Source organism: Urocampus carinirostris, chromosome 16 (assembly GCF_059441175.1).
Source record: "Urocampus carinirostris isolate Australia breed hairy pipefish chromosome 16, RoL_Ucar_1.0, whole genome shotgun sequence".
Lineage (NCBI taxonomy): Eukaryota > Metazoa > Chordata > Actinopteri > Syngnathiformes > Syngnathidae > Urocampus > Urocampus carinirostris.
The window spans coordinates 27,243,143-27,269,532 of NC_142364.1; the positions used below are offsets into that span (position 1 = coordinate 27,243,143).

At 40.7% G+C, this 26,390-nt stretch overlaps 1 protein-coding gene across 1 annotated transcript; it reads left to right on the top strand.

The window, feature by feature from the left end:
- The first annotated feature begins 369 nt into the window (after positions 1-369).
- map1b (microtubule-associated protein 1B) lies at positions 370-23,347 on the top strand. Its single transcript, XM_088355803.1, has 6 exons — positions 370-706; positions 4,816-4,917; positions 11,190-11,272; positions 11,865-12,005; positions 12,086-17,380; positions 20,335-23,347. The coding sequence occupies exons 1-6, from the start codon at positions 499-501 to the stop codon at positions 20,488-20,490; spliced, it is 5,985 nt and encodes a 1,994-aa protein (XP_088211929.1). The 5' UTR covers positions 370-498; the 3' UTR covers positions 20,491-23,347.
- Positions 23,348-26,390: the final 3,043 nt, after the last annotated feature.

Sequence of the window (26,390 nt, forward strand, 5' to 3'; positions counted from 1 at the left end):
CGATCTGTTCTATAGGGTGTGGAACTCAAAAACAGCAACATTATTAAAAAATAGTGACCACGCTGTAATCAGTGCATAAAAGTATAAATAACAGACAACAGTGAGACATAACAGTCCAAATGATGAACTGGCATCCTATGCAATCTCCTTTGAAGGTTTACAATATTAAAAACAGAATAAACTTATTGCCGCATCAAACATTTTTTGACGCCCTTTATGGCTCTTTCAACATTTTGGGTTGCCAAGCCCTGATTTAGGCTTTACCAGATTTATCATCTCCCTCATCATCCCGATCTCTTCCGGGTGGGAGCGTTTGATTCGTAGACAGTGACATCAGCTGTGCAGTGAGTGTGCAGAAAAAAAGGAGTGTGTGCGGGGGTTGGGGGTCTTGCAGGCAACCGGAGCCACTCCTTGTCCTCACTCGCACACCGACCACAGCGCCATCAACATCGCACCGAGAAACAGCAGAAGGAGGAGGAGGAGTAAGGGAGCGCCAGGATGTCCGCGATGCTTCTTCTCCAGCCCGGCGGCGCCATGCCGAACATCGAACCAGCGACACTGACAACGCCCGAATCTGAACAGGGAGTTCAGGCTGCGGCCAGCCCCGCACGCCACTTCATTGACTCCAAATTCTACCTGCTGGTGGTCCTGGGAGAAGTGGTCACGGAGGAGAACCTCAAGTGCGCCGTGTCCGACATCGAGAATGGTAAGCCGGCGAGCGAGGCTGCAACAGGGCGGTTAGCAGAGGTGTGGGGGGATGGGTGTTTTATTTGTTGCTGTAATTTATTATTTGTGACATTCGGCAACGATAAACTGATTGACCCCCTCTTCTATCCCGTGGGAGCATCCTCCCTTCTTCCTCCCCTGCATCTGGCACTCTCATCTGACACCGGCCGGTGGGCGTGGCCCGGGCCGCACTGCGGTCCCTATGGGTGCCTACAGAGACCATTTTCCAAAAACAAAACAAAAAAAAACAATCGATTTTTTTTATGTTTAAGTAGCTCATTATAACATTTAAATTTACAAGTAAGATGTGGAATTGAAAATAAATAAAAGGTCTACTTATAATGTTAACCTCAGTCAATTGCAATATCCCTTTTTAAGCAATAATAAACCTTTTAAAAACAACGTGGCACCTATTTACTCACGACAATAATAGCAGTCTGTGATAACGTTGGCGTCTTCTACCAGTGACAGAGACAATCTGGATTAGAGCCAAAATGGGCAAAGCGAGATTGGTTTAACAAAAATAATTGTTACAAAAATGTATATACACAATTTGAAATGATCAGACAAGGTATAAAATACAAGGAAAAAATATAAGTTAACATGTATAACAGCTAAATATTTAAGTGGTTGTAAAAAGAAAGACATGGAGTTAAAAGCGATTAAAAGCTTCAATTTATGACAAATACGAGAAAATTACCCAAATAATTTGGACAAAAAATATCCATATTTCATACCTGTCAACCTCAGCCCATTGTTCCCATGATTAAAGAATGCAATTTACTTTATAAAATGATAATATTAAACCTTACAAACACAACGCAGAACATATTTAATCCAAGCAAGAAAGACTGTAGGATAAAAACAAGAACAGGATCAGGACCTAAATGCGTGACGTTTCTCACACATGCCTTTTATTTTCCAGGAAATGGGGAGTCATGCACGTGACAAACGTGACAAAAGTGTGATATAGCAGATAATCGTGCTGATTGTACAATGACAACTTACGATTATTTTTTCCATTCATCAGCTTGACCTCAGAGTAGGTTTGATATAATTTTGTTACAAATATTATTTTCGTACAGTCCAACAAAAACATTACTATTTTTTTTCTGAATCCACAAAAGTCAAAATGAAAAGAGCAATGAGGTCTCAAAGGATGTATTTAGCACCTCCAAGTGGTGAAAAAAGTCATGTATTTAAACAAACACATTGATTTGAATTATAAGCAAAATAAATCAATGGAAATGTCTATTTGGCATCCTCTAACAATTAAGACATCTTGCTGATGGATAAGGCAATACTAATTTTATGATATCAGCTAAAATAACAATACTTACCTTTTTCATTCTTCAAAGATTTTTTTCAAGTAATATACTTCCCCTTTTTTCTTACTATTTTTCCTTTTCTTTTTTCCAACTTTTGGCGTAAAAGGCTGGGCAAAAAGAAGATCTTGCGTTTTGGTAATTTTGAATCTCTGTAGTTTGAACTCCTTCTTGTGCTTCGTGGAACTCCTTTTCAGTGACACAACACAGCCACATGTGGTGGTCAAATATTACACACTTTCCCTTTAAAGTATTAGACACTGACAGTTGTGTTTCCTCAAAACAAATATGTATATACAGTATATGTACGTATGTATGTATTGCATGTATAATAGATAGATAGATAGATAGATAGATAGATAGATAGATAGATAGATAGATAGATAGATAGATAGATAGATAGATAGATAGATAGATAGATAGATAGATAGATAGATAGATAGATAGATAGATAGATAGATAGATAGATAGATCAATGATCTTGATTACACTAGCTCAATAATTTTTGAATTGAATCCATCATGAACCACTTCACTTGTTAATTGCCTTTTATCAAAAAAAAAGGGAGATAGTTTTCATCTTCAAATCATTTTCAAGATTTCATAACTTTCTTTATTGTCATTAACGATAAAATGCCAATAACATTTTCTTTGCATCTCCGGTATACAGTGTTTATAACATAAGTTTAAACAAGGATGCAATAAAATCGAATGAAAGACGTATAAACAAAAAAAGAAAACACGACGGACACATTTTCCGTGCCGTATATGTACTTCAAGGAAAATGTGAGTACCAAATGTGAGTTTGATCACCCACCTCTATTTTCACCCGGTACAGTATTTCTGTTTGAGGAAAATGAAATGTCGCCAATTATATTTTGTGCCCCACCCGATTTCTATGTTTTGAGACGCAAAGTGCTTTAGAGTGACCACACACTCGACAGAGGACTCATTGTGTGGCGTGACTCAGCCTGGCCTGATGTGATCATGCTCAACAAAAATCGTTTTTTTTTTTCGTCCCTCAGGTGCCCGTCACGTCGAATACTCAATCAAACCCGCGCATTGATTTCACTTCTCGTGCCACTACTAGAAAGATAATAAGACAAATATGTACTTTATTTCATTATTTGAATTGTTTTTGTTCTTTTGAAATACTCTACCAAACAAACTGAATTTATACACACAAATAACATTATAAATATATTTCATTGATAACTTTAAAAGGGGATTATGTATTATTCAGTGCCTCCTAGTGATAAAACAACCACCATTATTAAAAACAACAACACTGATTTGGATAATAAGCAAGAATATATCATACAAACATGAATTTTATTTATTTATATATAACATGCATTCGTGTGTAACGCACACCTCTAATTTTTGAATACAAATCAGTACAAAATGAGATTTTATTTTCATTTTTATCTTATTGCCTTAAGTCACCTTGAGTTAATCTTGTATTTTTAGTTTTTAATATTTGTAATATTCTTATATATACATGTATATAGTTTCTTAGATTTATTACGCTGGCAACTGTGTGGACAGCAAAGTAAGAATGTCATTGTGCAGGGAAACGAGGTTCTTTACTGTGCATAATAAACACTTTGAACTGAATCGAATTGAATGAGATTTCAATTTTTCTCAGCTCAAACTAAGCATTGTAAGGGACAAACATTGTTGAATATGTGCGTCAATGACTGAAATAATGTATTGACAACGTAAACTATTAACACAATATAATACATAATATTTGTATTTCTTAATGTCCTTTAAAGGGTTATTTATCATCAGATACACCATAGAGTTGTTTCCCGCATCATGTATTTATATCTTTCAGGATGGCTTTTCGTTTTCTCCATTTTTTAAAATTCGTCACTGGTACTGTGAGTAAAGATATTGTAATAATGAGATAAAATCTAATGCCTACTCATGTGTCATCTATATCACCGGTGGTCTAATAGATAGAAGTCTGTGCTCACACTGCCGCGACCCAGGTTTGATACCTGTTGCATCCAATGTTTTGAGATCGTGGTCAGTGATGTTTTCAACTGATTAATCATTGCAAAAATACTGTAAAACCCTGTCTATAATGTGCAACTAAACTTTAAGTTCTTTTTTATATTAACATTGTATTCATTTTAAATCATATGAAGCTTGCTTGGATGGAGCTTACGCGATTGTCCGTTTTTTTGCTTCTACATGTTGCCCCAAATAACCAAAAACCTTGTAAAGGCTGGGTAAAAACCTTTATCAAGAGGGTTGCAGTTTGGTCACTTTGAGTTTCTGAAGTTTGTGTTCATCCTTGAGCTTTGTAGCACTTGTTTTTGGTTACACTACACAATACAGCGATATCTAGTGGTCATATATTTCACAATGTCCCTTAAATCAAGAAAAATATGTTTCAAATGTCTCTCATAATATACACAAAGATGTGACTCTAACATCAATAGTCACTTTAAAATTTGTTAGGGATGGTCGGAAACGGATATCAGGTATCAGTGTAAATATCAACCTTATTTACATATCGGTACTCACAATAATGGCTAATACCGATATCGGATGTTTTCTAATGGAAAAATATGTTGACGTTTTAAAGGAAGTTCTTTGAAAAAAAAAGTTTTTTGCAGAGAGGAGGGAATTTTTGTGTGCCATTGGTTATAGTTTGTGGTGTGTTTTAAGGACTACTTGAGATTTTTATGTCAGTCAGAAGAAATGTTGTGCCCTTAATATTTGTGTTGATTTGATGTATTTTTGTATCGTAGGTATCCGCTCATGGGATGCTAATCTGATGGACTGCAACCTGGACCAAGAACTCAAACTCTTCGTATCCAGACACTCGGCGCGTTTCTCCGCTGATGTCAAAGGTAAGAATTCGGTTTCATGGGTAAAAAAGATCAGGTTCATTAGGTAATAAGGCTTGTAGTAGGAGGAGGGGATTCCTTTTTAGTTTGATATCTTAATAAATCCGATCTATCACAGGGGTCGCCAATATTCTAGAGTCTGAGAGCTACTTTTTTGTTACTGGTTAGTGCAAAGGGCTGCCAGTTTGAAATTTCCAAAATAGCAACTTATGTTATTACTATGTTGTTAGATTGTTATCACTATGTCTTTACCAGGTTGTAGTGATTGGAAGTATGGTTAAAAATAAGCAGTCAACCACTAAAACATTATTTTTAAAGACACTGATCGGGTCAACGATTTCTTATGCCAGTTAGAAAAATCAAATTTCTTAGAAAATTATTATGATGAGCTGTTATCAGAACCTGCCTGCGAGCTTCATAGGTTCTCTTAGGAGGGTTCCTGGTACAAGCGGCACCATATTAGGAACCCCTGATGTATTATATAATCATACATTTTTTTTAAATACTAGGTTGATAAATTTGCATTTATTTTAGAAATCGTGAGGCTCACCCAGAAGAAGCCGACATACTTGTCTGCCATCTTCTGCTACGGGTACCCCCAAATACACAAACCTTGTGAAAGGCTGGGCAAAACAATGAAAGGAAAAATTGTGTTTTACGGTCACTTTGAGTCTCAGTAGTTTGTATTCTTCAATTTTCGAGTAAACAATGCAGCAACATCTAGTGGTCAAATATATTACAGTGTCTATTTAAATTTTATACAAACAACATGATAAGTCCAAACCCCAAACATAAAAATGGCAGAAGCGAAAGCACAAGGGAGTGAAAAAGGGAACATTCAAAGAGAAATGTCATGATTACTGATGTGAAGCACCTGGGCCCGCTCCTTTGGCGCTTTGGTGCCTCAGACTCTGATTGGCTACCTGTCCCTATTCAAACCCACTACCATCTTTCCCCTTATGTCAGTCCGTCTGCGAATCTCCGTGATACAAGGCAAGCCTTTTTCGACCGTGACCCCCGCCTGTCCCGTCTGCTCCCGTTTGTCTCCGGCTACAACCAGTTTTGATCCCCATCACGTCTGCTCTCCCGTCTTAGCTTATGACTCGTTTCCAACCCCGATCATGTCTGCTCTCCCGTTCTGGCTAACGACTCGCTTCCGACCACGTTTTTGCTCCCCTGTCCTGACTACCGACCCGTTTTTTCCGTCCCCGACACTGCCATCGCTCGCCACGGAAGATCCACTTCCGTGTTCGGATCACAAGCCGAGTACAAGAGCAAACACCGGATCGTGGGCGCAGCCCTTCCTCATTCCTTCAATAAAACTTGTGGTAAACATTCCGGTCTGGTCTCTGACAAGCAAATGTGTGAAACGTCCTTTCTCATGAGACTCCTTCTAATGTCTATAAAAGAGGTCACATCTTAAGACCGGGCATGAAATTCGGGTCGGTTTTAGCTTAAATTGTCAGTATTATGTTCAGGTTTGGGCAGTTTCTCTCTTGCTGACCTTTAAAAAAATTATCCATCCGTCACTGTTCTCTGGTTCTTTTTTTTTTGGGAGGATGCTGGAATGGATTCCGGCCCCCTCTTGCGCAAAGCACCCTGCGTCCGCAACGATCCGCACACTTAGGGTAGCGACCCTCTTCCTCTTCCCGGGTCCTCACAAATGAAATAGGAAAATTCGGATTCGCTTCGGGCTCGGTCGCTTAAATCAAGTTAATTTGTCTGTTTTGGACTCGTTCAGGCTTTGATACCCATGGGTCGGGTCTGGAATTGTTCAGGTTGGATCTTACCGCTAGTCTTTAATAAACACCTTTTTTACTTTGAAAGTGGGGGATTTGGCTTATGTATTCCACTATTAAAATTACTGCCTACCCACCCGTGGTTAGGTTATCAAAAAGACAAGGTTTTTAACGTTGCATCACTTTTGAAGTACATAGTCATCATACCCGCTTTTTCATTTTTCTTCAAATCATTGTTCCCGCTCGATACAACACACCCAGAACGGCGGTAATCCGAGTGCAAGACAAACGTGGCTGCAATGATCGAACAGCGGACATTCTTCGAGGAACTGTGCCGTGTCATGTGGCACCAAAGATATTTTCGGGGTGTATTAAATCCTTCTCTGAGGTATCAGTGCCATGAAGCTCAACAGATCCGATGAGACATTGAACTGTCACTTGTGGACAAATCACACTCTTGAATTAATACCTGTAACCTTGAGATACAAAGAAATCTTTACAATCTTTGCAAAGAAATCAAAGCTTTTCATTGTATTTCCTTGAATTCCATTCATCCATCGTCTCTGTTTAATCACTTGCTTTAGCTTAATGTAGAAATATCCCGTGATTTAATAATAATCGGCAATTGAAGACTATACCCAATGTTGGGCGCTTTACTTAAAAACAGTAATTAGTTACAATTACAAGCTACTTTAATTAAAATGCAACACTGTTGCCGCCCAGATCACTAACACCAAAAAGTAGCGTGTTACTCTGAAAGTAACCGGTCTACTTAAAAATTACAGTATATTTTCGCCTAGGAGCAGACTGTCTAAAACTGCTTTAAAATAGCCACATAACAAAATAAGTAGAAGAAAACGTGTACAAAAGTGAGACTTAAATATTTTTTGGCTTGTATGATCTTGACAGCTTGCAAACAAACACCTAGCTGACACACTCCATATCCATTTTGTCTCTAGACTTCAAACCACTCGAATATATTCTCAATTTCTGGGCACTATCCAAGACACTTTATTTGTTTCTCCAGGTGTTGTGTTTTGCAAAAAAAAATTATAAAGAAAATAACCAAAACATTTTTACTATAAATTCGGTGCTCACGTTTGCACCGTTCCTGTGAGACCCTCCCTCACGTGCTGCTTACCATTTGCTACTGCTGACACGCAACCAAATAAGCGCGTATGAGCTGACTCCCTGATTTCAGTATTGTATTTTATAGTTGTAAATCCATCTTATATACAAGTATTTACCGTAGGGAGAGTATCTAAATTCAACATTCTACGTCCTCATACTCTGTGCTTGAAACGGCACAACCATTACTGTGTTCAGTTGTATTGTGTCCCTAACTATAATCACTGTTCAGGAATAGCCTCATTGGATTGAGGAATGTATTCGACAACGTAAGTGGAGCATAGGAACAGGAATCAACATTTAGAGGACATATTAATTAATCAATTGCATTTATAAAATCGTGAATTAATATAGTAACCCATCAAGTAGCAACGATAGTACAGTTACAAAAATGTTATTGATAACATACGAGTTACCAAGAAAAGTAATTGCTTTTCAGGAACGCATTCTCTTGTAATGCATTCTTTCATTACGTGTTTTTTTGTAACGCGTTACAGACGCTCCCTACTTACGACCATTCGACTTAAGTAAAACGGTAAATTCGAAAAAAAATTTGGGATGTCGAAAAATATCCGGAAATTTTTGTAAGTTAGATTTTGTATTGTGTGCACCATTTTCCAAGTACAGGACATTACTGTAGTGCTTCTTTCCGCTGCTACCGCTGTATGGCGCTGTGAGAGGTCACCCAGCATCCACCCGAAGAAGAAATCCGCTTCCTCTTTCTAGTTCGTGTGTAAACATACTATACTGTATCTCCAGAGCGCTAAGAACATTTTTTATTGTTTAATATCTCGTGCATCCATTCAATATGGTTGGTGTAAAGTGTAAAGAAAAGAAGAGCCTTTTCTTTTTGAAATGAAAGTGGAATAAGAAAGCTTGATGCGGTTGAGAAAATTGTCTGAACGCTTTTTTTTTTGCCACTTTTTACAACGGAGGAGGACCTCTTGAAGCACATCTTCCAAAAGTAACTTAAACTAAACTTTATTTATATTTATAGAGCATATTATTTTATGAAATGTTTATTTTTTTAGTACCAAACAATACAGGTTACTTAAATAAACCTTAAACATACAAAATATAGCACTGAAGCAACTTACGAACAAATTCAACTTATGACCGATCGTCTTGTTTGTAAGTAGGGCAGCACCTGTAATCTCTTGTGAAAAATCACACGCACAGCTTAAGAAAAAAATTAATCTTTGCAAATTTTTCAGTGTTTTCCGTAGTTTTGTCTTGACCTCCATATTCGTCCGTTGTCTTCTGTTTAACCGCTTGCTTTAGTTTAGAGGACGAATATCCTGTGATTATCAGCCCTTTCAGAATTAATTATCACAAAAAATGATTATGCTTTGATGCAAAGGTTATGTCTTTTCTTAAGAAATAAACGTTATTTTGGTGAAGACAATCCTAACCATAAAGTAAGACGACTTTCCCAGCGATAAGAATTAAAATTAGAATTGTCTCAACTGTCATTGTTAACAACGCAGAGAACATTGTTTGCAAAAAGGATATCCCTTTACCGATCCGACCTTCCTGACATCAGAAAGTCCCGAGAGACAAACTGAGTTTCACATCCCTGCTTGTACTGTCTTCCCTTTGTTGTCTACCTGAGTCTTTGGTAGTGCACCATTTTATCTTCATTTTGTTAATTCGCTTTGATTTCAATAATTTATTTTCGGAAGCAAAAGGAGGGTCCCTCCTCCCTGCAGTTGTTCCACTGATCTATTTCTGGTCTGGTGCCTTCCACATCGATTCCCTCCTGAGCGCTTCAATTCGTGGCAGTCTACCTCCACCAGGAAGCAAATAGAACGGGGGATGAGGTTGAGGTTAGAGGCATAGTGCTGGGGCGGGCCTTGGGGGTCAATTTTCCATGGTTGATTGCTAGCATCACGCCCTGTCTGTGCGCCAGTCTTAAATGTTTGTCACGCGGCGACAGCAGCATTTATTCCCAGTCGGAGGCCAACGCCTACTCAGACGAGACAAAGGGAAAGTGAAAGGAAACATGGAAAGCTGTTGCTCTGAGCTCCAAGCTCCACTCGCCATGGAGTAACGATCACTGTTAAATTAACTGTCCCGTATTTTCCAGGCTATAAGGCACACCTAAAAAACCCAATTTGGCTAGAAATTTGAAAGTGCCCCTTTTAACCTGATGTGCCTTAAATACCTCAGAACATGGTGGATAAGATTTAAAACACCTACAGTAATTATAGGTATGTGTTACCATATGAGGTTTTAAATTCAGTGGTACCTCTATGTACAATTTTAATTCGTTCCGAGAATTGCTTCATAACCTGTAAATTTTGTAAGTAGAGACTAATTTTGTATGTAATTGCGTTAATCCGTTCCAAGCCCCGCAAAAGTGCAGTATATTTTTTTAATAAATCATAAAAGAGCATCAGTACATGAAACAAATACATGTTAAAATTAGATTACCTCACAATGAATATAAAACGAGTGGCACATAATGTTAAAAAACGAAGGATAAATGAAATCACATGTATATTGACTTACCTTTTTGCCTCATGTTTATTGAAAAACTGATCAAATGACGTCTGCTTTTGCCGGCTTTTGACGATCCGTCGGAAATGCGCGAGGCAAATGTAGCAATAGCCTGACATGTCAACACTTTTTCTTGGTAATTCCTTTACGAAAATTCCGCAACTTCATGGAATTTAGCTAAAATGTCTTTAATTTGGACTGATTGAATGCTGGCTGCGTGTTACTGAAAACCCTCCTCCTCCTCATCTGTGAACATACATATACATATTGAACCGAGAGGTTTTTGACGCACAGGTGAAGAGGTAGAGAGACTGTAATATCAGAATGCACTATGCAAATGAGTATTGCACCGTAAAAATGGTGTGCCAATAAGATAAGATCACATGCCTTTCATATGGTTTACATACCACTAATCATTTTTTGGTAAAGAAGTGTCAGTGCTCTCACCGCCACAACGCAATTTCAATTTTGGTCGCATACAATGTTTTGAGATTATGGTCAGCGACACTTGTCGGCTGACCAATCATTGCATAAATTTACCCATGCCAACATATATACACAAATACACCCAGTAGCTCATACTATAGTCTCAATTTCATGCGCTTACAGTCTGTTGCACCTTGTAGTGCAGAAAATACAGGAAATGTAATCACAGTTCATTTGGTTTAAATAAATATTAAATGGTGTGATTTTTAAATTTGCATTTTGCTTTTTTAATTATTTGGCATGTCCTGGCATCAAAGTTGCAAGATGAGGGAATAAAAAAATCATTTTAATCTGCTATCAAACGTTACATTCTCATATCGGAGTTTCTGTCTTGGGAATCCATCAAATTGGAAGAGCAAGTATTGTCTGCTTTTAGCCAGAGTAATGCAAATGTATTATCCCATTTTACCATTTTTTTTGCAGGCCAGAGAATTCTTCATCATAAAAGTAACGTGCTGGAGACAGTGGTCCTCATCAACCCCTCAGACGAAACAGTCCGCGCTGAGGTAAAACTGAGCAAATGTTTGCCCTATTCCTCAACCGGTTTATAAAGCAACGTGGATGGCCAGTGAGGAATTAAAAGAGTCGTGCATGTCTTTTCGTAGGAAGTGCCAGACAATCAGTGCGCAGATGTCTATCCCCCAGTAATGTCAACGGTTCAAGTGTGCTTTTGAAAAGTCAAAAGCAGAACCAATAAGCTAATAGGGGCTCCGAGCTAGTTTGATTATGAATTGGCTAAAGCCTTGGCTTGCTTTTATTCCCCTTTCTCATCAGTTAGTAACGCTAATATTCTGTGAGGTGGTTTTCTCATGCAAATTGGAAGACTGTCTCTGGAGGGATCACCCATTTGGTGAAATAATAGGCACCAGGTTGACACTTGGCAAAATGATAAGCTGGGGGTCTTTCAGAAAATTACCTAACTAATGGATAAACTCTCATTGCCCTTGGTATAGGAAACCTATAAGTTCCACTACTCTCCTGTTTTTAACCCCAAAGGAACATTTCCAACCGTGAACCCGTACCTACTCTCCATCTTCAAGTAGACTACATCTATCCTACTGTAATAAATTTTTACCCAAGAATTGTTTTGTTTTTCAGGTTCGCTTGATGATCTCCGACTCTGCCAGACACAAGCTGCTTGTTCTGTCGGGCCAATGCACCGAGAGCACTGGTGAGCTCCTGCTTCAGTCTGGGTCATTTTCCTTCTGCAAATTCATTGATATATTTACTGATCAAGAGGTGCGTTCACTGCTTCTTTGCAAATGTTCCAATACTGCATTTTTTTCTCTAAAACAGTGATATTCTTTTCCAATGCACAGATTGGCGAACTGCTAAGCACCATTCACCCAGAAAACAAAGCAAACCTGACACTCTTCTGCCCTGATCAAGGCGACTGGAAAAACTCTAACCTGGACAAACACAACCTACAAGAATTTATTAACATGAAGCTGAACTCTGTGCTTATCCTACCTGAAATGGAGGGCCTTTCCGAGTTCACTGAATATTTGTCTGAATCAGTTGAGATTCTGACGCCTTTTGACATGTTGGAACCGCCAGCTTCTGGCGGATTTCTCAAGCTCTCGAAACCATGTTGCTATATTTTCCCAGGCGGCCACGGTGACTCCGCTCTTTTTGCCGTTAATGGCTTTAACATGCTCGTAAATGGTGGTTCAGACAGGAAGTCGTGCTTTTGGAAACTGGTGAGGCACCTGGACCGTGTGGACTCGATCCTGCTGACCCACATCGGTGACGATACCCTGCCTGGGATCAACAGCATGTTACAAAGAAAACTTGCAGAGCTGGAGGAGGAGCAGTCACAAGGTTCAACAGTGAACGGTGACTGGGTGAAGAACATGATTTCACCTGATATTGGCGTTGTGTTTGTGAACCTTCCAGAAAATTTGGAAAAGCATGAACATAATTACAGAGTACGAATGAACCTGGAAGAAGCAGCGGCCACACAACAGTTTCTCACAAAACTAAATCTGAGAACGGAGTCACTGCAGCGACCAGTCGGAAACACAATTGAACCCATTATACTTTTTCAGAAGATGGGCGTTGGCAAGCTTGAGATGTACGTACTAAATCCTTCAAAGAATAGCAAGGAGATGCAGCATTTTATGAAGCAGTGGACAGGAAACGAAAAAGATACCGCTTCTATTCTTCTGCCAAATGGGAAAGAGTCAGAGTTTCCGGTATCTTACTTGACTTCGATCACCTCACTTATTGTGTGGCACCCAGCAAACCCAGCGGAGAAAGTTGTGCGCGTTCTTTTTCCAGGTAATGCCACACAGCAAAACATATTTGAAGGGTTGGAAAAATTGAAACACTTGGACTTCTTAAAACAGGCAGTTTTCACTCAGAAATGTGTGCCTGTCGAAGTTCCCTCCACACAGCCACAAAAGCAATCCATCATGAAAAACAGAACTGATAGTAAAGAGAGTCTGAAGTCCACACCAAAGCCATCTCCAAGTAAAGGTACTAGGAAGGACTCAAAAGAGGTTACGGAGAAAGCCAAAGCAGATTCGGAAGAACTGTCTCATGAAAAAAGAAAGGCGGAGAAAAGGGAAAAGACACTCCATAAGAAAGATCAGGAGAAAGACTTAAAAGCAAAAACAGACAAAACATTCCAAAAAGAAATGTTGGAAAAAAAGACCTCTCAAGTCAAATTGAAATCTGAAAAGGAGAAGACTTCCAAGAAAGATATCAAAATATCACCAGAAAAGAAAAAAGAGGTCAAAAAAGAAGTTTATAAAAAAGAGGACACCGCTAAAAGAGACATTAAAAAAGATGAAAGGGTGAAAAAAGAGGACGCAAGGAAAAAAGACATGAAAAAAGATATCAGGAGAGATTCTCCAATCAAGGAGAAAAAGGATGAAAAGAGGGACCCAAAGAAAGAAGTTAAAAAGCTTTCAAAAGAAACCAAAAAGGTATCCTCTTTAGGTGAAGATAAAGGCTTATTCCTAAAACCAAAGACCTTGAAAAAAGAATTGTTGAAGAAAGATGCAGGCACGCCCTCTAAACTGAAATCCAAAGTAGGTGTAAAAGTGTCAAAGGTGGATGCTGTCAAAAGTGCATCTGCTGCTGTCACCCCGACTGTGGACTCGGAGACAGAAAGAGCCACTATGTCTTCTCCAGAAGACCTAACTAAGTACTTTGAAGAGCTAGGAACAGAAGATCTAGTAGAGGATGCAGCAGCTTCAATCAGCCTTTGTAAAGAGCCTGGACAGAACACAGAGTCCCCTGAGGCACCAGTGTCAGTGGATAAGGGAATTGTCAAAACAGAGACTGAAGGGGAAAATGGAGCGATTTCAGACGAACAAGATCTCAAGAGTGAACTCGACGATAACATGAGCAAAAAGTATAAAAGTGAATTTACTCTGAAGGAGGAAACATGCGACGGTGCAAATTACGAAGAGAAAGGAGAAACCGAGGAAGTTCATGAGCCACATGGCGTAGCATCAAATCAAGGAGAGTGCTGTGAAACTCTTGATGATCAGCACATCGACAAAGGCATGACAAAGAAAAAAGAAATAGGTGGTTTAGCCTCACCAAAAGTGTCATCTCCCGTTTCCCCCGCCACACCCATTCATGATGAAATGTTTCTGGCTGGCATCGAGTGCTCAACTGCCTCCGACGAACTGCCCGAAGAATTTACAGTTACTTCAGGACTCGCGCAGTCGACAGTTGAGATTTCAAGCGTGCCATCTCCATTGGATAAAATACTAACAGATCTCTTGAGCGATAAAACAGCCGATGACGGAGACGACTTTCCATCACAAGAAGCAGGGAATTTAGAAATAGCACAATCTGCTGACTTTGATGAAACTATCTTTTTTCCGAGTCAACCTCATTCAGACAGGAGTGATGCAACAGAGGGACAAGACTACAACCATACTGCCTCAACAATATCTCCTCCATCATTATTAGAAGAGGACAAGTTTCCTTGTGGGGAAAAAGTGGAAGGCTTTACCACAATCCTGGACACATGTGAAAAGCAGAACGCAGTTGAGACTTCAAAAGTGACTCCAACATCACCATTAGTGCATTCTCCTTTAAGAGAACAACCACAGAACCTTACATCCCCACCAACATTTGCTACCCCTATTGAATTGTCCACCACGCTGGCCAAACCCATGGGTGACTGTACCCTCAGCCCAGAAGAGAAGACATTAGAAGAGGCGTGCTCTCCCCATTCCTCAGGTCATACACCATATTATCAGTCCCCGGTGGAAGAAAAATCAGGAACTTTACCACCCTTGTCAGAAAAGGAGTACCAAGGTCCAATTATTGTGGAGGTTGCAAGTGACAAAGAAGAATCCTCAAACAATGATACACATGAGCCTGATGAGAATGAGAGTTTGTCCCCAATGGAAAAGGTTGCTTCTCCTCCCAAAAGTCCATGTTCAAATGGAGTGGAGTTTGCAGAAAAGAAGGAACTGCATGATATTGACATCTCAGTCTCTACATTAACAACACATTTAAAACAAGAATGTGATGCTCATTCTGTCCCCTCCTTCAAAGAAGAGAGCAAAATGTCAATTTCTGAAGGCAGCACATCCGACAAGTCAGGGACACCGCTGGAGGAAGCGGTCGCAGATGATGTGTTTTCGCATCTAGCCTCAGCATCAACTGCTTCTCTTGCCACCAGTTCTTTCCCTGAGCCCACAACCGACTCTCCATCTCTCCATGCTGAGGTTGGCTCACCCCATTCAACCGAGGTTGACGACTCTTTGTCTGTTTCCGTAGGTCAGACCATGACTACCTCTCATGAAACCGAGGCAGCGTCTCCATCCAAGGAAGACTGTCCTCGGCCCATGTCCATCTCTCCAGATATCTCACCAAAGAGCAAAGTCTGTGCACAGATCCATGACGCAAAGTCTCCAGAACATTCTACCATTTCAATGGAGTTTGGCCAAGAGTCTCCAGACCATTCCTTAACGCTTGACTTTAGCAAGCAATCTCCTGAGCACCCATCTGCAGGAACCAACTTGCGTGCCACTGAGAATGGCCCCACTGAGATTGATGACAGTCCTTCAGATGTTCAGAGAGCTGAAGAGCAAAGCTTGATAACACCGAAGCCTTTAGTTTTTGAAGAAATCGACTCAGCTCGTGCTTCTTCTGCGACACCGTCGGATGCATCACAGTCCACTCCCTCAGTAACAACCCCATGCCAGATGACAGAAATGTCCCTGATGGCTGAGCAGATTGATGTGTCTCCAATCACATCAAAGGATGTCTCTCTTGGCCAATTTGCCCCCAAATCCCCTCAATCCAGTGGGATATCAGGAGGTCCCATGGAAAAAGACATGAGCCAAACTTCACCTTTCACTGGGCAAAAATCTAATGGACAGGAGCAACTGGAAAAAGCATCTGAGTTGCCAAATGCCAGTTTTCCTACCAGTGAGGCTTCCCTGGTTTCAGGTGATCTTGTGAAAAATGACATCAGCTCTTTAACACCGTCTGCTGAACATAAATGTGAAGTACAAGAGAAACAACACCAACTCTATGAAACAACATCCTTGTCACCATCTGACTTATGGTTTTCAGACAAAGGTAAACCTTTGCCAGAAAAGGAGACTAACCCGTTTATGTGTGAGGATTCAATACTTGAGGTGAAACCTCCCAAGGCCTCTTCACCATCAGATCTACCTTTTTCTTCACATCCATGTGCTTTCAACGCAACCTGCAGCTTTGGAGGGCCTGACTCTTCCAAGACCATATCATCTACCATGTCCAGAACAGACGTTGACCTCTGCTTAGTCACGTCGTGTGAATTCCGTCATCCCAAGACCGAACTTTCCCCCTCATTTATCAACCCAAACCCTCTAGAATATTTCATGAATGAAGAGAGAATAGAGGAAGAGAATCCTCTTGAGACGGTTGGTGGTGGACCACCAGCACCAGGGGGTAAGCTTCCTTCAAAGCAATGTGAGGAGACACCTCCCACGTCTGTAAGTGAATCTGCTCCCTCTCAGACTGATTCAGATGTTCCGCCAGGGACCGAGGAGTGTCCTTCTATCACGGCTGACGCGAACATTGATTCAGAGGATGACTCGGAGACCCTTCCCACAGACAGAACCATCACCTACAGGCATGCAGATCCTCCTCCGGTGGCACTCAGGGACTCAGCTCCGTCCGCCGCTCCACATGATGTATGCATGGTTGATCCAGAAGCCCTCAAGGCTGAGGAAAATCGCCATAATGCAAACACAGAAGGTGCGGAAAAGCCAAAGAAGAAAAAGGTGACCAAGAAATCTTCCTCTCCAGCTCGGAAAACCAGTCTGTCAATATTGAAGGACTCTAAGACAGCCTCCCCTAAGAAGAGTTTAGGAGAAGGGAAAGATGCCAAAAATGCAACCAATACGTCTGCGTCTCGAGGAAGGGGGAAGAATCTGAGTGTGGCATCACTACCCAATTGTCCTCCCATGTACATGGATTTGGTCTACATCCCCAATCACTGCAGTGCTAAGAACGTGAATGCTGAATTCTTTCACCGGGTACGCTCTTCATACTACGTGGTCAGCGGCAATGACCAGACATCTCAGGAGCCCAGTCGGTCTGTGCTCGACGCTCTGCTGGAAGGAAAATCTCGGTGGGAAAACAATATGCAGGTAGGTCAATTATGTGCTTTGTAGATCAGTGTTTTTTACCCTTTTTTTATTGATTCATACCGGATCTTTTTTTCAACCAAGTCCCCCCCGATCATCGCTCATAATATATTTTATATCTTCATTATCTTTAAGTATCATTTTTCTTATTTTAATAAATTATTTTAAAAATAATTTTCCTCATTTTAAGATTTTTATTTTTTTCGAGTAAGTTAAATCATTTCTTTTAGGGTTTTCCCAATTAAAGAAAAAAGTTTTTCAAGTGTTTTAGTATTTTTATTATTTTAACAGATGTTTTTTTTGGGGGGTAAGGTAAAATGTTAATTTAGCTTATCTTGAATAAATATTTTTTTAAATTATTTTGTATGTTAATGACACAAATATGAAAATCTTATCATAATTTCCTAACTCAACATTGTTTTTGTACAAGCCTATGGATTTTAAGATGCAGGCTTAAACATATATAAAAATAAACTCATTCACATTACGTAATTTTCGCATTTGAAAAAAATCTGCCGTAAAGTTGCATTTGCTAAATCTTGAGCTCTCCCATTACTTGCTCATATGACAAAGAGGATACCAAGTATTGCTTCTACTACAAAAAAAAAAAATCAAATCGGGCTTCGAAATATTAGTCAGGACAGTATATCGAGGTTTTTCTGGACAATGTTTTTTCTGCACTCATGCGTAATGGCAATTTATTCAAGACTGACGGCTATGCTAGAGAACATTTGGACACATTTGTGTTTGAACAATGTGTTTGTTATGGACAAGCCGTGATGGGTGCAAGTATTCAATAACAAAACACCACCCAGGTTTACATCGGGAGGGCCGTTCCGCCCAATGACATCCCTCCAGGTCTCACTGTCATTGCCCACATGAGCGTTGAAGTCCCCAGGCAATTGAAGGGAGTCCCCAGAGAGAGCGCTCTTAAGCACACTCTCCAAGGACTCCAAGAAGGGCGTGTACTCTGAACTGCTGTTTGGTGGGTAAGCACAAACTGTGAATACCCGTCCTCCCACCCGAATGCAGAGAGTCTACTCTCACATTAATAAGTGCCTCTCGCTGCAGCCAACTTCAGGGTGGAAGAGAGTCTAACCCCTCTCGAGAGCACTAAACCCCATGAGCGTGAGCCCAGCCACCAGGCGCTCAGTGACCAGGACACCCTCGGCTGCAGTTCGATGATCGACTGTGTAGTCTTTTCATCAGACTTGCTGCCGCATGTTTTGGACACTCAGAATCTCCTGACAGAAAGAGTTTCAATTCCCACCTCCGGCAGAACTTCACACATGTCCCGAGGGAGGCGGGGGACATTGGTCCGAGTGGACCATGTTCCGTGTTTCCATTGACGAGGCGACTGATGGGAGCTATGGCCATAAGGTAGTCGGTGCCTGCCATGGCGGCAACCCTTACACCCGTTGGGAGTTACCGGCAGTAAGGGATGCGGTTAAGCTAAAGAAGGAGTCTTATTGGGAGATCCAGGCCTGTGGGACTCTGGAAGCAGCTGGCAGGTATCGTCTGGCAAAGAACAATGCAGCTTCGGCAGATGCCAAGGCGAAAACTCAGGCATGGTAAGAGTTTGGCGAGGCCATGGAAGGTGACTTCCGAGCGACTTCGAGGAAATCCTGGTCCACCCTCCTGTGTCTTGAGGGAGGAAAGCTGTGTGCCGTCAACACTGTGTAAAGTAGAGATTGGGCGCTGCTGACCTCAACCAGGGAGGTTGTGAAGCGGTTGGCAGAATACTTTAAAGACCACCTCAATCCCTAAGAAAGCAGAGCCGGTGGTGGGCTCTCATATCTCTGGCGTTAAAGTCACTGAGGTGGTTAAAATGCTCCTCGGTTACATGGCCCCAGGAGTGGATGTGATCTGCCCAGAGTTGCCCGGATGCCCAGGCTTGGGCATCTGACAAGGATCCTTCCCCTACCCCTCCCTTGGTAGTTGTTCCGGGCATGTCCCATGGACAGGAGGCCTCGAAAACAACCCAGGACACGCTGGAGAGACTTTGTCTCCAGGCTGGCCAGGAACGCCTCAGGATCCTGTCAGATGAGATAGATGGAGACGTCAGGGCTTCCGTGTTAAGGCTGCTGCCCCAGCAACCTGACCTAGAAGAAGCGGAAGATGATGGATGGACGGATGGATGGGCTGAGCTTGTTTAATAACATTGACTGTCTAAATCGTGGCACAATGTGTTACTTTTGTGTACTAGGGGGTTTCCTGCTGATTCTGCCAAGCTGCCGATTTTACTCCCTTGGAACAGTGTGAATCTCAATCATCTAATCCTGTACGTCATCAATTAGATGACGAAGCATTTGGCTACCGAATGGAGTTATAGTTACTCCCGGCGTTTGCCCACTCTTCGTTGAATTTCTTCACTTTGACATTCAGCACTGAGCAGTAATAACATCGCGTCATCACCCATTGTTGGCCTTTGCGATACTTTCTTTTAATTAAACAGTCAGATTTCCTGGTCTGCACCAGTTCTAAACCATCTTTTAGACGTCAGTCAAGGCCACACGCCGGGGACAGGAAGGGCCTGAGTAGCATCTGAAGTCTCCACAGACACAACGGGCTTTGCAAAAATGTACAAATATATATATATATATATATATATATATATATATATATATATATATATATATATATATAATATATAGTGGCTTTCAGAATGTACAGTACAGTACTATACTTATTTTCCATTGTTTTCATCACCAAATTTCCTACTACAATCACAATGACTTATCACTGGTAAGTAATTTTCAAAACTGGTCTGTGGGCTTCCCAGGTTAAATTTAGAGCCTACCTAGTTCCCACAAGAACCCCTAAGATATAGTGTGCCATTTTGCAGATGATGAGCTCATACATGGATCTGGTGTTGAATTTCGATCATCCAGAGAACAGGCTAGTAATGCAAATGTTCTAAACAGCTAATTCCTGCGCTACTGTCTCCCGGCCATCAGGTCACACTGATCCCAACCCATGACACGGACGTGATGAGGGAATGGTACCAGGAGACGCACGATAAGCAACAAGAGCTTAACATCATGGTCCTGGCCAGCAGCAGCACAGTGGTCATGCAGGACGAGTCTTTCCCAGCGTGTAAGATTGAAATGTAGGACACGGACTTTTGTTACGGAGGACAGTTGCCTAAATGGTGAGCGGGTAGCTGAGTGATGTAGGAAAAAAACTTTCACAGACATCAAACAAACATCTGCCGCGTGATGACCAATTTAAACTCACGACTTTTCTCAAGAACTGTGAGACAGGCACAGGAAAACTAAATTGCGGGGAGAAAAAAAAATCTGCATTGAGTTCAACCACCTTTTTAATCTTACTGGATGGCTAAACAATCACGTAAATTGCCTTACTCTGAAGTTGGGTTCATGAATGTATTGGATAAACAGAGAACTCGTGGATAAACCCCCTTAAATGATCACAGATTTAGGAACAAAAAGGAAAAGACCCTTGGGCATTGCAAAATGTTATCAGTAGCTCAGTGCAAGAAATAGAATTACCTTTTTTCTTAATAGATACCGTTTCCTAATCCATCAATGAAGAGATAAAGGACCTCGGGGGCAAAGAGATTTGTGAAAGAATGTTCATATTTGAGGCAATCGCAATTTTGCCACAATTGCCACTCAAAATTTAGACTGTCCAATCACCTAATGCTATTTAGTCATCTCCATCATCAGTCAAAATTCATGTTTGTTGGCTTACCAAGGCTTCTAATGTGGGGCTTGGTTAGCATGCATGGCACTAGAAAAACTGCGTCAAGCTACTGAGTTTAACTACTATGCTGGTAAAATGCTTTGGCTGGCTAATTAGCCTCAGTTGTTTACCAAATAACTAATGCTACACTTCTATCACTGGGCTATGATGGAATGTGAGCTCAAACAAGCTATGCTAACCGAGCTAGCTACTCATCATACCTACTTTGATTGTTAATCAGGGCTATTAAAATTAGGCCTTTAACCAGATTTCATGGCTCTAATAAGCTTTGCCAGCTAAACTAACGGCTACTTTTAGCCTAATGCATAAAACTCATACATTGGCCAGATTTTTGAGGATTTTATCATCACATACCGGGGAATTTCTTAAGAAAAGCTTTAAATCAGTGCCTAGAGGTTGAATCATTAAGGCTCAACTCACCCGACTCTTCAACTCTGCGTATAAGAGTGACTTATGGTATGCAACAACAAGAAGGGACACCAAGACACAACGAGCCAAAAAGAACAACTATCGAGTCGCATCCACAATTGACAAAGTTTTGCTGAAAAGTCATTACTGTAGAGACCTTATGAAATCATAAATTGTTGTTCTTCCATGCGCCGAAGACATTTTGACTTGGGAAAAACACTTCAGTAAAAGATAGGCTAGTGTTACCATACATTCTGTAAAATATCCAAACGATCTGTAGTTTAACAGCAACTCGTACACAGAGAGCATCAACAAAACATAAATTATGTCTGCTTACGAGAACCATTATAACTGGATCTTAGTAGGGGACCTTCTCTGACTATTTGTCTTTCTGTTAAAGGGACAGTGTGTATTTTTTAGGATGTGATATGAATCTGTTTTTTTTAAATACTTGTAGGTCGAGAAATTTGTATTTATTTTACATGAATGAGGCTTGCACAGAAGGAGCTGACATGATTGTCTGACATTTTGCTGCTACAACACCCCCCCCAAAAAAAACCCTAACCCTGCCCCCTTTTCCTTTTTTTGTTCTTAGGTTTTTTTCCTTTCTACTACTGTTTTTTCTTTTTCTTTTTTCACTTGTTTTCTTCTTATTTTCTTTAATTCTTGTTTTTACTTTTTAAATCTTTTTTCTTTAGTTCCTATTTTCGCATCTTTTTCCCTTTTTCTTTGTTTTCCTCTTTTTTCATTCTTTCTTCTTTCTTTAACTATTTTTTGTTTTTTCCCCCTTTTTGTTTTTTTTCTCTTTTCTTCATTTTCCTTATGTTCTTTTTCTTTTTCTTTTTTACAAGAAGCAGGGAGTTGGTGTGGTTTGGTAACTTTGAGTCTCCGTAGTTTGTAATCTTCTATGTACTTTGTAGCACTTGTTTTCACTTGCATTATACAATACAGTGGCATATAGTAGTCAAATATGTCCCTTTAAAGGGACAGTGTGTATTATTTAGCACCCCCTAGTGGTAAAAATAGTTTAAAACACAATATTTATTCAAATAATAAGCAAAAATAAATGCAATTTATAAAATATTCGTAGGTCGAGAAATAAGCATTTATTTACATTACATAAGCCTCACCTAGAGGGAGCTGAAATAACTGTCCGTCATCTTGCTGCCACGGGTACCCAAACACCCCAAAAAGGCTGAGCAAAAATGAGTAGTGAAATCGTGCATTTGGCTCATTTGAGTCACCGTAGTTTATAGTTTGAATTCTTCCTTGTGCTTTATAACACTTGTTTTAGGTTGCACTGGACCATACAGTGACATCTAGTGGTCAATAAATACACACTGTCCTTTAAATTATGTTGTTTTCTTGTGGAATTCAGCGCTGCCTCCCTGGCATTTTTTGTGTGCACAAAAAGTGGTAGTCCACAAAAGAAGGCTAAATCATAGCTTTGTCGAACCACTCGGCTATCTCACCAGACATGTCTTAAACTTAAGTCAATGCTTGTTGATGGGAACAAAAGACCAACTTTGAATGACAATACTGCTTACTTTCTCTTCTTCTAGTCTGTCTAATAATCGATCTTTTTCCTGCTGTGGACCGTATTAATCTGGAGCGGCCACGTGATATTATCCATGTGTGTGACTTTTGCTCACAAAACCACCTTCGCGCCCACCTCCCCAAATTCATAATGTACGTGAGCTGCCGCCATTTGTTCCAAGTGAAAGTCCGCGCTTTCTGATTGTTTGTGTGCAGTGTGTAACACAAGCGCAGCTTCTACTGCTGAATGATTCCAAATGCAAAACACAATAATAAAAAGAAAACAAGTTGACAAAAACACCTATGATTGTTCCCTTGTATTTTAATAGTATTTTGTTTGCATTTTTTGTGTTGTCATTTGTGTTATAAAAGGTATTTGATATTTGGTACTATTTGAGCAATGAATTGTGTACCAGACTGCGGGGTTAGCACAAACTGGGGGCAGGGGTGCTCAAGATGGTATTTAATAATAAATAGTCAATTCAAGTCATGTTTATTTGTATAGCCCTTAATCACAGAGTCTCAAAGGGCTGCACAGACCACAGATTATTGCAAACCACAGACTATTATGACATCATCCCCTGATCTTACACCTACATGAGGGCAAATACTACACAGATTTTGTCAACATAAAATATAGGTTATTCATATGCTATGAAATAGGAGTGTGTTTTAAGCTTAGATTTAAACATTTCCACTGAGGTTGCAGATCGAATCTCAGGGGGCAGACCATTCCACAGCACCGGGGCCCGAATGGAGAGCGCTCTCAAACCTGCAGATTTCTTCTTGGCTCTTGGGATCCCTACCAGACCAGCATTTTCAAAACGAAGGCTCGGGAACGGAACATAGGGGGAAATTGAATCTGAAAGATATGATGGAGCAAGTCCTTGCATGATTTTGTATACTACCAACAGAACCTTGAAATCACATCTTAAGCTAACAGGGAGCCAATGCAGGTTAGCTAAAATCGAAAGGCGGGACAAAGCAGAGAAATCAACAACAAAGGTGGACAAAAACATGGAGAGCATTCAATGGAGGAAAAGCAAGGTTTGGGATTTAATAACTGGGGGGAAAACTCTTTTCAGCCTGCGGTCGCACAATAACTTTCAAATTGTTAGATACGCTACTCCCTTAGAATCCAAGTGTACAGAGATCCCTCGGTTTTCTGGTGATCAGCATTTCTTTCCTTAAAGTCCGATGCGGCTGGTGAATTTATTTTTAATGCAACGCGAGGCTAAAAGCTAGCGGCCTCTTTCCCAGTTTTTTTCGATGTGGAGATGTTGACTGCGCATGCCCAAGTCTTTTGACTGACAACATACAGCACCGTATCAAAGAGGCCTACACAGAGAGTCACACCCACCCAACACAGAGCGCCCTCCCTAATCTGTTCCATGCTGTCTGCTGTCAATTAGAAACACAATAAACAACAACATTGATGTCAATGACAAAGACAATTCCATTAAAAATCAGTAACGGAGTGAAACAGCGATAACCAAAGCACGAAGGGGCGAGGGATCTCTGTACTTCCGTTACCACTGAGTGCATGCATTGCATGTGGCGTCACATGTCTTCTTCTGCGCATGTGGGACACTTATGGCGTTCATTCAGGAGATGCATGGAAGTCGTAGGAGATCAGAAAAAAATCGCATTTAGTCAGAAATGTGAACAATCTCACAAAATCTGTCATGATGACTGATTAATTTCACCTGTGCCCACTCATTTGGCGCCAGCCGCTGCTGGCTTTCTGATTTGGTTCCCCGTCCTATTTAAGCTGAGTCCTTTCACTCGCCTATGGTCAGTCCGTCAGCAAACCTCTGTTTTCACAAGGCAAGTATTTTTGACTCTGACTCCCGTTTTGTTTTTTCCACTCGTCCGTTCCTGATTTCCCCGTTTGTCTCCTGCTACGACCCGTTTTTTGACCCTGACCACGTTTTGATCGCCCGTCCAGCTTAACGACCTGTTTTTTGACCCAGACCACATTCTGATCTCCCGTCCCGGCTGACGACCTGTTTTTCCGTCTAACTATGCTATGATCTCCTGCTCCAAAAGATCAATTTCCGCATTCGGAACACGCTCCTTCCCGTGAGCGGCTTGCTTCGTGCGTCCAGCGAACACCAGATTGCTGGCACTGCTTTTCTTCTATATTTCAATAAACTTGTGAGAAACGTTACACGATTGGGTCCTACTTCCGTTCTGTTCGTGACAAAAACATAACATTTTATCCCCCAAAGAATTGAATTTGAGCATTAAGCTCTGCAATGTGAACCTAGCCAAAGTCTAAACCAGAAATTAAAAATGCAAGGAATAGAGTTACAAACGATCAAGTAGCCAATAAACCACTAACAAAATGTCCGGACAAGAAACAAGAAGCAAAAACAGACCTGACACAGCGGTAGAATGAAATGACCCGACAATATGTGCCATCTAAAATATTTTTATAAAATGGTGAGGATAATTAGGGATAGGTGTGTGGATATTGGATACACCCCTGCCCAGTTCCAAACCTGTTTGGTGCCCCCTGGTGGAAGGAGGTGCAACATACCTCAATATAACCTCCTCCTCAAGGTCCGAATACCAGACCACCCAAAGAAAACATTTTTAATAGAGGCTGCAGCAACTACTGAAGGCTAAAGGCTGCCAAGACGGGAAATCTGGCACAGCCGAGGAGCCTTCTCCTTCCCACCAGGACAGGAAATCACGGACGTCATTCACTTGCTCTCTATCTGCCAAAAAAGGGGAATCGTTGGAGTGAGGACAGCAGAGTAACCATTAATGAATAAATACATTAATTTCAGTGGTGAAACCAGATGTCATTAAGTTAATTTATGTTCTGTGGAATAGATTATTTTAACCATTTTTATGCAACCCCACCTTTTACTGTAGTTTTAGCTCCAGGCACCTGAGCCATATATATGAAAACATATCACAAAAGACAATTTTCAGGGATGTGGTTTAAAATCTAGCGAACCTTACTTTTAGTGCGGAAAATAAGGTAGATTTGTCTAATCTGATTATACAGTGGAAACCCCTGTTCTCGACCGTAATACGTTCCAGAACCCTGTTCAAAAACCGATTTATTTGTTCACCGATATCGTTTTTCCCATTAAAAGTAATGTAAAATCGTTTTAATCCGTTCCAACTCCCTGAATGTTTACCATGAACTTAAACATGAAGCTAACCCAGGCTAATTGTACGTTTGCGTTAGCGTAATCTTCCGTACGAAAGATTACGCCAACATGAACGTGTAAAAATAAAAAAATCAGGTCGTTTACACGTCATTTAGCACCCGGGTCTCCACAACAAGTGGTGAGTGGTTAAAGGATAAAAAAAATAATTATGAATA